This window comes from Diabrotica undecimpunctata, chromosome 9 (assembly GCF_040954645.1).
Source record: "Diabrotica undecimpunctata isolate CICGRU chromosome 9, icDiaUnde3, whole genome shotgun sequence".
Classification (NCBI taxonomy): domain Eukaryota; kingdom Metazoa; phylum Arthropoda; class Insecta; order Coleoptera; family Chrysomelidae; genus Diabrotica; species Diabrotica undecimpunctata.
In genome coordinates this window covers 42147884-42162997 of record NC_092811.1, presented here as the reverse complement: position 1 = coordinate 42162997, position 15114 = coordinate 42147884, and the positions used below count along the sequence as shown (strand labels likewise).

Here is a 15114-nt window from a genome sequence, read left to right as displayed (position 1 = left end):
CAACATTAAATTGGATGACCCGTTGACAGAGACAATCTCCTTAGATAGAGGAGGAAGACAAGGATTCATTCTGTCTCCAGTGTTATTTAACATGTACTCGGAGGGTATCTTCGAGGAAGCACTGAAACAACTAGAGGAAGGCGTCTTAGTTAACGGACTGCATCTAAACAACATAAGATATGCTGACGATGCAGTAGTTTTTGCAGATAGCTTAGATGGTTTACAAATAATAATGTCACGCATATCAGATATAAGTCGAGAATATGGGCTGGATCCCTATACAAACAAAACAAAGTACATACATGGTAGTTATTAAGCGCAAAATATTAAATACACATCTTTTAGTAAACCAATTGACAGTGTAAACAAGTATAGATATCTTGGTACTAACATTATATACATTATTATACGAAGTAGAGGCATGAACGCTCTCGGAAGCTTCTTTAGGAAAGCTCGAGGCCTTCAAGATGTGGTGTTTCAGGCGCATCTTACGAATTTCATGGAGGGATCTTGTGACTAATATTAAGGTCCTACGTAGAATGGGCAAGGAATGCGAAATCAATAATACAATCAAAGAGCGCAAATTAAAATATATTGGCCATGTTATGAGAAATGAACACAGATATGGCTCATTGCAATTCATTCTTTAGAGAAAGATATTTGGAAAGAGAGGACCAAAAAGAAGAAGAATATCTTGACTTCAAAACCTTAGGAAGCGGTTCAATACATCTACAACCGGACTATTCCGAATAGCTGCAAGTAATGTAAGGATAGCTATGCTGATCACCACCATCCGGAACGGATAGGCACCGTAGAAAAAAGATTTTTTTTTATATAAGGTTGAATGCTCGAATAAATGAACTTTGATAAAATGAAAGGCAGATCTCGAGCACACTTTTCTTAATTTAATCTTGTCCAAGTACTTTCGCTATCTAAAGCGTCATCAGGGGCATCTGAAATAAGCCAAGAAACGTTTTTTAAATGGAGAAATTGATTAACTTCGATAAAAAACTCGAAATTAATGGATGATAAAAGTTTTTTTTGTGATTAATGTTTTAGACTTATTTCGTCAATTTTGAGCTATCCAACAAGTGCAGAATACAATACACATAACATTAAACATAAAACTATACAAACACTACACTAAACAAGGACAAACAGTTTAAAATTGGTCGGATCTACATTCTTGTCGGCAACAGGAAAGAGAATGGTCAAAGAATTCTTATACAATTTGGCAATAACAAATTTGATATAATAAACTTAAAAATAATTTTTTTTTGGTGGATCATGTTTAATTGCTAATACCATAAATTTTATTTTTTGATGCTAACCTCTAACTCTTAGGCATGGATTTTATGATATTTAATTAACTGTCTTAAATAAATTGAACATAATATTATTAGTCATATCATAACAAAGCCACAGCATAGCCCAGCTAGTATATATAAATAACGACATTGTTTTGTTGACCATAGGAATTAAGATTTATTGCAATCCAATCTCTAGAGTATATTTATTTTAGTGCTCTAAAACTAATTTTTTAGTTATTTTTTAGCCTTAATAGCAATACAAATAAATAAATAAGTAAATAAGTAATATGCTTTATTGTCACTGAAAATTGTACACATTTTATGGACAAAGCTTATAACAATAAGACAAAAAAGAAGAAATAAAATCAGAATAAGAATTATGTGTACGTTTAAATAAAAAAAAAATAAAATTCTTTTAAACCTAAACATAAAAAATACTACTTAAGAACCTACAAACTTCGTAAAATGTACCTAACAAAAAATAAAAATTAGGAAAGCAGATTAATGAATTAAGGGCTCAAATATTCCACCTCCTTGTGCCAAACAGTAACCAAATCTGTCATACAGATTTCTTCTCATATTATGGAGTAGGGCTCGTGTAATGCTTGCAGAGAAATGAAGTATTTTTGTCCTTAAATCGACTAGGTTTGTGGCCCTTTCAAACTGATGCCTATAAATGTTTTCTTTCAGAAAACTCCAAAAAAATTAATCGTTAGGCGCTCAGTCACAGCATCTAGTGGGCCATTTAATTGTATCACGTGTACTTATCAGTCGATCAGGAAACGTTTTGATTGAGGAAGTCAATAGTTGCTCTAGAGTTGTGAACCGAACACCCATCCTGTTGAAAAAAAAACCTCCCGAAAATTAACGGGAAGGCGTCGAACTGCCGGAATGACCTCATTCTGTAAATATTTGGGCTGTTTAGGTTTCCATCGATAAAAAATTGACCGACAATATGGTCGCCTAACATCCCAGTCCAAACAACTTTTGCGGATGCTGCGTTCGCAATGCCACACTGAGGTGCATATTTTTCGTCATCAGAAAATGAAGATTCGTCAGAAAATAAAATATTTTTTGAAAAAATGTACATTTTCAATCTGTTTATCTAACATAATTTTACAAAACTCCATCCGCCTAAAATTATCTTCCGGAAACAGTTCCTGTGTTGGTTATATCTTAGAACAGTTATACCCATTCCTTTTGAGAACTCGCTGGACAGGTCGAGCATTAACATTAAGTTCCTTAGCAATTTGTACACTATTGCAGGATTCATTAGCTTCCACAAAAGCACAAATATTAATATCCCTGTTTTGACGCCCCTCATCGACAGGTCTAACACGTGGTTCATTACCTTCATGACACTTTTTACAACTGTTTACACATCCCGAAGTTTGAAAATGTTTAATGGTATTAACTGTTGTTACACTTAGTGGGGGTCTATTTTCGAAGGCAACAATAAATAAATCAATTACTTTGCGTATCGAATTACCCTGAAAGTACCATGTTACAAGTTGCACTTTTTCTTGGACGGCATACAACGTAATAGGCATTTTATTAATTATTTGTTTATTCTTTTAGAACTTCGTTTGAAATTTTTAATTTCAATGTGACCATTACGATAATTCGTACCTACTGTGAAATAAATACAGAGGTGGAAACGTGTAACATGTCACAGCGATTGCCATTGTGTTGTATGGTCAATAAAACAATGTCGTGGTATGTGTATATATATATATATATATATATATATATATATATATAACATTCTGCTTGGTTATATTATAGAATGAAATATTCTTTAATTTATATAAGTGTATTATACTTCAATGTCGTTACTAACCCTAAGAAAAAAGTATTCCGCTTCAAAAAATTTTGATTTTCTAAATTAAATCCCTCCCTTTTATTTATGTGAAAAACTTCGGTACAAACTGGAGCCTATCAATTTTACACTTGTTTCTCAAACTTTCATATTCGAGCAACATTTCGTTTTCCACTTCTTCCACGAAAACGATTGTCCCTTTTAACAATATGACTGACTTTGCAATTTTCTTATTAATATTTATGACTGGAAACTTCTGCGAACTTTTGCCTTGCTATATTGAATCACTTAGCTTGATAGTTTTATATTTAAGAAGTTTTTATTGTTTTACCTTAATGCTCCGAAAATCTTCAAACTTATTGCGATTGGCATTTATTGAAAAATTTAACATTCTTATACAGAAAGTTAAAAATATTTATACGGAAAATGGTTAAACTTAATATCCAGTTAATGCAAAATTAATTTCTTTTAAAGGTTTTTACTACTTACGAAGGTTGATAAGTGAAAATCGTAAAAATTTAATTTTTATGATAAACTTAATAATTTAGGGATGGCCAATTCATATTGTTGGTAATATTTGTAAGTGTGTTAATTATTTATCTAATAATTTGAACATATGTCCTTTTGTTCTATATTCTAACTTTTAAAGCATAGTCACTCTTTCAGCAAGGATCTATGGACAAGTAACACTGACCGTCAAACCGCCCTCTCTTCTAGTACTGCTCATCTGCAGGTCGATCCGATACACCAGCGTATTCCAGTCTATATAGCAGATTCATTTAAAATTTGACAGAGGCTGAATGATTCATAATAATCTAACAATAATAATAGGTTCTGGTTATATTTTTAACAGAATGTCTCAAAACCATTTTTTATAATGATCTGCATCCATTTACTTGTGGTAATCTCCAGTCTTTTTAGAGACAAATCCATTTAAACCTACTTTAATTCTGAGTGGCTACCAATATGACCAATAATAAGGCGTTTTCCCTTTCCAGATGAAGCTTTTAAACCTGTCGACAAACCATCTAGGAAAACTTATCGTTTGTTATTTACATTTAAATCATGCCAAATTTTTCTCACAGTATATCTTTCATTTAACCATGTTTTATCTGTATATGTTTTTTTCATCTCTTCGAAATTCTGCTATTTGGTTCAGATACTTTCTGCGGTATAAAATTATTTCTACTTTTTCAATAAGGGTACTATTTCTCTTTCTATTTAAATACTTAAAGTTCATTTCACGTAAAGTATTTGAACATGTTGTCAAAATATTACATAATGTAACTACATCGCTGACATTTATATTTTGTTCTCTGGCTCGAAGTCATTCAAACACATTTCTGATTATACTTTTTTCTTTGCGTGTTAAATTATGACGTTTATTTTTAATACACGGTTTACTATCAGTCATATTTATTATTTGTGACCAAATTGAATTCAACAAAATTACTCATAATTCTGAAAAAGCAAACATAAAAGCGCCTTCCACTAATAAGACTACAAACAATTCTGTTCTCTGACAGAAAATTAAAAACAACACAATAAAAGTAAAAGTAAAAGTAAAAGTAGAACTAACCGACCGTATTGAAGCTGGCAATGGCACAAGACAGGAAGATTTCCTGAGTCCTCTATAGTTCAACCTTAGAACACCAAATGGGAGAAAAACAACTTAATATAATCCACTATGCAGACGACGCAATACTACTCTCTCAAAGTGAAGACGATTTACAACGTATGCTGTACCAATTTAATATAACTGCCAGAAAATTGAACATGTTAATTTCCACAAAAAAAGACAAAATGCATGGTTACAACAGAAAATTTACTAAGATGTAAATTGGAGCTGAAAGGTCAGATAATAGAACAAGTAGTGATGGAGTTTAAATATTTAGGCATCACATTATCTATCGCACGGAAGCTCAAAACAGAAGTGAAAGATCAAGGGAATATAGAGCAAACAGCACCGAAGGCAGCCTGAATAAAACAAAATAAAGAAATAAAAATATCGGGAAAGAAATGAAAGGCAGAATTATTAAAACAGTCATCAGACCAATAATGATTCGCGGCAGAAACGCGACCTGACACAGAGAGGACAAAAAGGATGTTTGAAACAGCAGAGATGAAAACACTTAGAAAAATCATGAATGTGTTGCTTGTGTGAGTCCATTTCAAAAGGTAAAAGAAATAATAAATTAGACTTACTCACATTCAATTTAATTTAACTATCCAGACGACCGGTTTCGCTTTCTACAATATGAAAAGCATCTTCAGGTCTCGATACAAAGTTAAATAAATGATGCCGGTACTCCATTAATTGATGGTTGAAAGAACATGGTTCAAACTATCCTGTATTGTTGATTGGAGAACTTAAGTCTGCTATTGTAATTGTTTGACAGTAAACGGGGAAGTTCTTGAGGATACAGATTTTATCCAATGAAGTAGAGATAGGTGTTATGTGATTGTTTGTTAGATGAAAGTAATGTTCCATACCATTCAGTTATTTAAAAGTTATTTATATTTATTCTAGAGATATATTTATGAAATGTGTGTTATTTATTGAGATTATATTTTATGAAGGTGACAGTTGTAAGACAATGAATAAGATTAGATGTACATATTGTGTGGGTGTGCAATTCTTTCAACTTGTAATTATCAAATTTCTAAATTGATTGTGAGTAAGTTTAATTTATTATTTCTTTTATCTTTCACACTTAGGAAAATTGATGGCAAAACACTATTGGACAGAGCTAGAAGTACAAATATACGACATAGATGCAAGATGGAGAACACCAAGAACTGGGTAAGAAATAAAAGAGTAGAATGAAACGATCATATAAGCCAAATGACAACAAATAGAGTAGTAAAGATGGCAAGAGACGGTATCCCAATAGGAAGACGACTAGTAGGAAGACCATGGAACGGCAACTTACTGGACACATTGAAAAACAGACAGAGTCATGTCTACAAAAAAGAAGAAGAAGCTTTATGAAACCCCTGTCAGTGCAGTTATGCAACTGCCTTACATACAGATGGCATACAATAAAAAATTTATCAGAACAATGGCGTTGTTGGCAATTACATCGCCTTTATCTGGAACGAAATTATTGATCTCAGACATGCTATATATTTCTAAGCCAATTTGATTTTTGACGCTATGTCAAACTGAGCTGGATGCTAACTAAAATGTTTTTGTTATTAAGAACATTTTGTAACATAAACATAATTCGATAAATATATTTTATTGATCAACTTACCTCAACAGAAAAAATTCAAAGTAGAACTGACTAATTAACTAAATAGAACTAACAAAGAATTAAACAAAAATAATAGAACAATAAAACTATACTGAAATAAACAACGCGAATAATACAGATATTTACTACAATATGTTAAAATATTGAAATAACTTAAATATTATATTTTAACCCTAGATTACTGGACTTGTTTAGCCGCACGTGATTACCGGACTATCGTAAATTTTACTACCTACTTACTTATCATGAAAGGGAAGATAGAAGGAAAACGGGGCACCGGAAGACAGAAATACTCATGGCTTAAAAAAATAAGGGATTGGACCAATCTTGATGCCATGCACTCTTTGGAGCCACACACAATCGAGAGGAGTATGCCAGAATTGTCGCCAACATCCACTAATTGGATAGGGCATCATAAGGAGAAGAATAAAAAATTCCATGTAATTACAAAACATATATTGAAAATCTGAACAGGAGAGTTTTTACCACTATAATAACATATTTTAAGCGAATAAAAAATAGAATTGGTTAATATTTTAAAAACTCGGTGCAAATTTTTCCGCGATGCTCACCGCATATCGCATGCTTGCATACTTGGCAATATGTAGTTGTCATTCTCCGTTTTTGGCTTGGACAATAAAAGCAATTTTTTTTCTTCTTGATATGTGGGAACTTCTTCTGCAGCAGGTATCTTTAAAATGTGAGCTATATCGGGACAAATATTTCAACGCAAATTAGCTGTTGGGAATCTTTGTCTCATCCATGGTTCGGCAAGAGACTGGCTTAAATCAACCATATACTGGTACCGAGAGACGGGTTTTTTTACCTCGTTTTAATGTGTTGTAAGTGTAAATGACATACGAATTATTACTGGCTGTATTAATCATATCATAAAATACACAGAAGGTCCATCTTCGGGTTTTTCTGTTACAGCTCCTGTTGGAACACATTTGGTCAAAAGTATTTGCGCCTGATTGTGTGTTATTGTAATTTTTTATAATTACAGGCTTGCCTGTTTCTTCTGATACTTCTGCCCATTCATGCAAAGTTAAAGTAGTAAAACTAATCTCTGTTTTTTGGGGACATAAGATAACAAAGTTTTCTTCTGATCAAAACAGAACATCGAAGAGTTTGCATTTCGATCATTTAGTGCCAACATCTTTGTGGAAATTTCTGTTTTGTTTTTGCGAAGAGTACCTAATGCTGTTAATTTATATGGCTCTTGTAACAGTTCATCGACTAGTTTCACTGATGTAAACCAGAAACCAGTTGTCCATTCCGATGGACAACTGGTTTACGTCAGTGAACGGATTATTCCAATTTGATCCATGGACAGATTTTGTTAGTTCTTTGACATAATGCTCTGCTAGTGGCAAACAATTGGTACTCGTATTTTTCTCAAATAGGGACTTGCATCCAAAATATATTTACTGGAGGAATCACATACCATAACAATCTTAATCCCGTACTTTGAAGATTTATTGGGGATGTACATCCTGAAAGGACATCTCCTCGGAATTCCCCGAAAGGGCAAGAATTGCAAGTAAGGCTCTTAATTCTTCAATTAATATTTGAGACACATTTTCATTATTTTACGTTTCTGAGCTTGTCTTACAATTTCTGAATTTGTATGTTGCAAAATAATTTTAAGTAGCGTGTTTGGAAAGAAATGTAAGAAGTGTTCATTAAAAGTAATACAGTTTTTAGCGGTACCACTTATGACCGTTCTTATCATTCAAACTTTGTTTTGTCGGGACCACTACATACTTTGATTTTCCAGATATCGACGTAGAAACTTTTTCATAATCCGAAATGGCATCTGACCCTGTCGGTTCATTAGAACAAGGAGATACAATTAAATCTTCGACATCTTGATTATCCGAGTGTGAAGATTCTATCTACAGATTATCTCCTTCCCAGTCGCTGCCACTGTCTTCGAAGGGATCTGAGTCAAAGTCTTCACCATTCATAATACGCGCAGCCTTTTTTTCCAGTTCTTTTTCTGTCAGTGGCCTTTTGGATTCTATTTTACTGAATTCCAAAAAATATTGTTCTGAAGCTATTTCCCTGGGGCATCTTAAGTAATTTACCATTTTATTTGGGAATAAAGCCACAGTGTTAGTTAGAAATTAATTTTTTTGGCGTTTAGACTTCCACTTCGGAAATCGTTATCAAAATACCAATTACAAAAAACGATTTCCAAAGTGGAAGTCGAAACGTCAAATAAATTAATTTCAAACTTATATTTTGGTTGTATTCCCAGATAAAATAGTAAATTCTAAAATTTATATTTAATACAAGAACACAAAATAAAATAATGAGCTAACAACTTACCTCTATGAAATTTATTCGAAGACTAAGGAAATAGCCCAAAAAAAAAATGTACACCTACTAATAAAACTATCTTAGATATCGAAGCTTTGTAAAATTGACGACGAAGGTGTGAAAACTATATTGTAGAAATTTTAAATGATATCTACAACTGCACAAGACACTATCTAGCTAACGACCAAATTAGAAGGTAACGAGCGACCCAAGGCCGAGCAGTGACCGTAAGTAGCCGAAAATAATTAAAGAAGTATGCGGATCGTACAATTTACGAATATCCGGTAATCTAGGGTTAAATATACAGGGAAAATTTTATGGGTTTAGTATAAACTTTTACTATTTAGAATAATTCTTTTTTTTCAATAGAAGAAGTCTGAAATAGGTAGTATATTTGAGCTATTAATACTAAGAGGTAGGAATTTTTGTGTTGTAGGTTTCCCACTATGAATCTGTCAAAATATACCCAAGCTAAGCGAATGGACCTTATTGGAGTAGCTTCGGTAATCAGTTTGTTGAGTACATTCACAGTGTAGTTGCCTTTTTGTGCAAGATCGCAGTTGCTTTGTATTTTTTACGAAAGGTTAATGTTAACGAAATTTTTTTTTCTTGATATTATTTTCTTTTTTCATTCACATACAATTTAATTCAAAAAGGGCTAGAAAATTTGACAATAAAAGACCCTTAACCCAATTAGAATTGGAATTGGAAGCCAAAAAATTATTTATACGTGAATTAGATGATGGTAGCCTACAATCAAATGACTAAACTTCTAGTAATTCATAAGTGAAGACAGAGTGCAAAATTATTTTAGCCCGTCTGAATCGGAGTACAAGCCAAAATTTTCTGTTGATGAAAGCAGCGATTTTTAGTGTAGCAGTTCTAAAACGAAACAAAGAAAGCCTAATAACCACTCTACTTCCATTTCTATGTCCAGTACTTCATGTAGAGTTTAATCTGAGATTTCTTCTGTGGAAACCGACATTTAACAAGATGAGATCTAATGGTTCAGTTGGAACGTGAGAAGATACAGAAGACCTATGATATATAAACAAGAAAGTAAGCAGGAACAAGAAGAAAGTAATAAACGACAATCAAATTAAGAATCTTGAGGCAAAGTTTTGAATTGACGTGGAATTTTTAGAGGTTTTGAGGAAGTCATACAGTTCACAAAGACAGTTATTAGCACCAGTAAAATTGGTACCATTATCACTAAATATAACAGAGGGGTTCCCTCTACGAGCAATAAAACGTTTTAATGCAAGTAAAAAGGAGTCACTAGAGAGAGAGAGGATACGAGTTCCATATGGACAGCTTTTGTACTCATACAGATAAAGAGTGCCACATAGCATTTTGTGAGAGGGGCCTTACGAAGGCGAGATGTTTTTATCATAAGTGGTCCACCATAGTCAGTCCCAACATTTTGAAAGGGGCGTGTGATCGAAACTCTTTCCTTTGATAAATCGGACATGATTTGCTGTGCAGGTTGTGCGCGAAATCTAAAGCAAGTAGAGCAATTTCGAATAATTTTCTTAATTTCCCTGAGGCCATTCAAAGGCCAAAATCTTTGTCTGACATTGGAAAGTAAGGCTTGTGGTCCGACATGACCAAGTCTAGTATGTTCGTGTGAAAGCAGTAGAGTGACTACATGTGATTTAGAGGGAAGTAAAATAGGGTGTTTGTGATATTCTAGAATGTCTGCATTTTTTAAGCGTCCACCGACACATAAAAAACCAGAGTGATTTATGAATGGACTAAGTGAGACCATGTTTTTATTTGAGAGTGATTTACTATTTTGGATTTCAGAGATTTCTGAACTGAAGTGTTGGTGTTGAACAATTTTACAAATTGAGTTAGTGGACGTGAGAAGTTCATCTACAGATAGTGGACCAGTAAGAGTTTTAGTGGGAAATCTTGAATTGTGAATAAATCTGTGAACATATGCCATTGCATGCACTAGTCTAGAAAATTTGGAAAATCTAAGAAATATTTTATGCCAAAAATTTTCTTCGGTAGGTTTAGTGGTAAGAAGTGAGATTTTTCTCTCTTCTGGTAAGTTGCATTCATTAATTTTTTCATTAAAATGAGCGAGATTTAGATTGGGGTCTTGCAGAAATGAAGGACCTGACCACCATAAATCTAATTTTAAAATGTTTTGGGCTAGTAATCCTCGAGATGGGTAGTCGGCAGCATTTTCTGCAGATTTTATGTGGCGCCACTGAAAGGCATTTGTCAATTCAGTGATTTGAGCAACTCGATTGGAAACAAAGGTATTCCAGCGGGATGCGTGGGATTGTATCCACGATAGTGCTATTCTTGAATCGCTCCACAAATTGACACTAGAGAATGACAGTTTGTTTTCATATATTGATATGATTCTTTTGGTGAGTTTTGAGAGGAGTAACATGGCACAGAGTTCAAGTCTAGGTAGGGTAGTTGTCCGGATAGGGCTTACCCGAGATTTTCCTGTAACCAGTATGCAGGAAACTGTGTTATCAGAGTATACAGTACGAAAGTAAATGCATGCTGCATAAGCCCTTTCGCTACTGTCAGCAAAACCATGAATTTGTATGTGTGCGACTTTCTTATTAAGAAATAGACAGCGTGGGATTTTTAAGGACTTTAAGTGAGGTATACTGTTTACAAAGGTTGTCCATTCTTTTTCCAAAGAGGGAGGCAAGATATCGTCCCAGTCCATTCGTTCAAGGAAAAGTTTCTTAATAAATAACTTTCCATGTAGAATCACAGGAGTTATCAACCCTAAGGGGTCATACATTTTAGCTAGAGTGGATAAGGCAATTCTTTTTGTAACGCGAGTGTTAGTTGGGGCTTCAGGTACTGAAATTGAGAGTGTGTCTGGAGAAGGGTTCCATGAAAGTCCTAAAACTTTATTAGAGGCATTTTCGATTTGGATGTCATATGAAGTGGGTTGATCATTGTTACAATATTTTTCAGTGAACCTTGTGGAATTGGAAACCCATTTATGAGTTGAAATGCAAGCACTACCTAGAACGGTATTTAATTCGTGATATGTGGTTTCTAGGTCAGCTTCAGTTTCGGCACCACAGAGGATGTCGTTTACGTAAGTTTGTGTAAGTAAGGCTTCACAAGCGAGGGGGTATTTTTGGATGTTAGTGGATGCAAGCTCTTTTATAGCCCGAGTAGATAAGAAACTTGAAGATCTGAGTCCGTACGTTACGCTAGTAAGTTCAATGCATTCAAGTGGTTTAGAGGGATCATCTCTCCACAGTATATTTTGCAGGAAGGTTTGATTTGGGTTAATATTTATTTGACGGTACATTTTTTGAATATCAGCAGTACAAACAAATTGGGGTATTCTAAAACGGCAAATGATGTCAAATAGATCAGGTTGTACCTGTGGACCTGTGAGCATAATGTCATTTAAAGAGGTTCCAGAAGAGGATTTACAAGATCCATCAAAAACAACGCGTAATCGAGTGCTGGTACTGCTCTCTTTTATCACGCAATGATGGGGCAAGAAATATTTGTGTTCGGATAAATTATTGTATAGTGTGAGTGGGATATATCGTGCATGATTAAGTGTAATGTATTCATCGATGAACCTTTTGTATTCAAGAAATAGAGAGTTATTTAATTGAAATTTCTTTTCTAAGCTTTCGAATCGTTTTTTAGCGATATGAAAAGAGTCACCTAGTTTGGTATGCTCTGAGGGGCATTTAAGGGGAAGATTTACTTGGAATCGTCCGGTTTCTAAAATTTTAAAGTTTTTCTTGAAGTCAAGTTCAGCAATTTCTTCAGTCGGGGTGAGAAGTTTTTTAGTGGGTATTTCCTCCATTTCCCAGAATTTGGGAAGAAGCGAGTTAAGGGAAGAAGTGTTTTCGGAGATAACATTGGAAGTTTGAGTAAATAAGGATACTCTTTTATTTTTTAGATGATTATGAGGTACATTACCAGCGACAATCCAACCAAAAAAGGTGTTTTGAAGTACAGGGAGATTTTTTCCTAATCTTACGATGCCATCGGTAATGAGTTCGTAGTATTTGTCAGCACCTATCAAAATGTCAATGCTTGAAGTTGAAAAGAACTCACTGTCGGCTAAGGAAATGTTGTGTGGTATTTCGAGCAATTCTAGGGGTATATGTGTCTGCGGTAGTGGGGTAGTTATTCTATCGAGTACGTAACAAGACATGTTAAGTTTATTGCTTTTATTATTAGTAGAGAAAATTGTAAGATTTGCCATTATGTTAGACATGATTGAGCTCTGGGCAATTCCAGAAATTTGAAGTGGTTGTTGGAGGGCTTTACAGCTAATTTTTTCAAAAAGATTCCTTGATATAAAGCTACTTTGACTAGCATTATCGAGAAGTGCCTTGGCTGTTATCATATGTCCTGATTTTGATTGAATAGATATTTTAATTGTTGCTAATAGAACATTACAAGGTTTAGCGGAGAATGTAAGGTCGCCTGTGGTATCTAGAGATACCACTGTGACAGACTCGGGGTGGATGTTATTGCCAGAGGAGGATGGCATGTCGTCGAATTCTGTATGATTTTTATAAGAATTTAAATTAGGGTTTGATTTTTCTTGAGTTTGATGATAATTATGTTTTCTGGAGTTGGCATCAGAATGTGTTTGATTTGAATTGGATCTCCAATTATGTTGATTGCCTTGAGGATATGTAGTTCTTTGGCCTTGAGATGTGCCTGGATTGTGAGATGGATGCGAGAAGTTAGTGTTGTGGGTTTTGCGTACGTGCAAAAGAGTGTGATGTTTTTTAGAACAAATCGAGCAAGTTTTAGAGATGCATTCATTGTAAGAATGTCCTGTGCCCAAGCAGTTTGTGCACATGTGTTGAGAGTGTGTGAAATTTAATTTGTCAGAGTGTGGTAGAGATGAGAAACGTGGACAACGATATATTTTATGAGACAAGTCATTACAGTATATGCATTTAGAAGTGGAAGAATTATTGTAGGTAACATTGGTGTGAAGAGAAGTAGTGCGAGAGAATTTCGGAGAAGGTTTTTCCGTTTTATAGTCACGTGAGTCACTTAAATCACCTAATAAATTGCACCTATCTTCTAAAATGTCTAGAAACTCGTCTAATGTGGGTAAATCTGATTTAATTCTTTTTTCTCCGTATTGTTTTTTGGAGTTATAGTCAATTTTTCTTGACAAAATATAAACTAAGATGATGTCCCAAGTATCTACTGGAATGTTTAAGTTTTTTAAGGATTGAATGTGTTTTCTTATTGTAGTTACGAAGTCTCTGAGTGTTTGGGCATTAACCTTAGTGAGAGTGGGGTAGTCCAAAATGGATTTTAAGTGTGCGTTGATTATATTTAAGTTATTAGAGTATCGTTTTTCCAAGAGGTCAAGAGCAATGGTAAAGTTTTCGTGGGTTAATTCGAGAGAGTCAATTAAGGCGAGAGCTTCATTTTTTAGAGAAGATTTTAGGTATATAAACCGTTGAATATTTGTCAGAGAGGGGTTATCAATGATTAAAGAGGTAAAGAGTTGATAAAATGATATCCATTCATCGTAGTTGCCTGAGAAGATTTGAAGTGATAATTGGGGTAGTTTTACATTAGTAGGCGTGGTTTGTGTAACAGTGGGAGTTTGAGTGGTAAGACTGGGTAGATTTGACTCTACGAGAGATTTGCACTTTTCGCGTAATAAAGTTAAATATTTAAAATAATGTTTTTCCATAAGATCACGATTTTCAAGAGCATCGGCATCGTCAGTGGCTTGTTCTATGTCATCTTGTATAACATTATAACGTTCAAAATGTTTAATTATTGATTCTTCTCTTAGTTGTAATTCTGTTATAGTTAGTTGAGAATGTAAAAATTGATCACACCAATTATATGCTCGCGTTAAAGCCGACTTTGCCGTTGCTCGTTGTTTCTTCAGTGCCTCCATTATTAAATATAGGTTTTAAATCTAAACAAGTATGATATATGCAATCACTAAAAACACCTTAAATTCACTTGCAAAAACACTACCGCGTTAGATATAGCACAACTTTTATAAGCGCCCTGAAAGATAAAACAATACAATACAAACAAATCAATAGAAATATCAATAAATGAATATTTAAATGTGTTGTAGAATATGTGTAGTATATATAAAATCGTTAAATATATGGAGGCACTGTGAAATCGGTAAGTATAATATTTGTGATGTGTAAAAATATTAAAAGTATTTATTTAGTGAAATTTCAAAGATAAATAATAATAAGTTTTTCGCTTGAGCAAATAAATGTTTTTAATTCTTAAAACTAATTATTACAAAGAATTTCTTAAAGTAATTATTATTCAAATTTTTATTTTATGCGAAACAATAGTGTCTTTCTTAGTATCGAAATTATTCTGTGGGTACGTGGGAAGAAAGAACTTTTTCTGTACCTGCAGTGATGAGCGG

At 33.8% G+C, this 15114-nt stretch overlaps 1 protein-coding gene across 1 annotated transcript; it reads right to left on the bottom strand.

The window, feature by feature from the left end:
• Positions 1–900: 900 nt before the first annotated feature.
• Positions 901–14613, bottom strand: LOC140450566 (uncharacterized). The gene is made up of 2 exons (XM_072544222.1): positions 10503–14613; positions 901–953 (listed from the first exon to the last, which is right to left on the bottom strand). The coding sequence occupies exons 1-2, from the start codon at positions 14611–14613 to the stop codon at positions 901–903; spliced, it is 4164 nt and encodes a 1387-aa protein (XP_072400323.1).
• Positions 14614–15114: the final 501 nt, after the last annotated feature.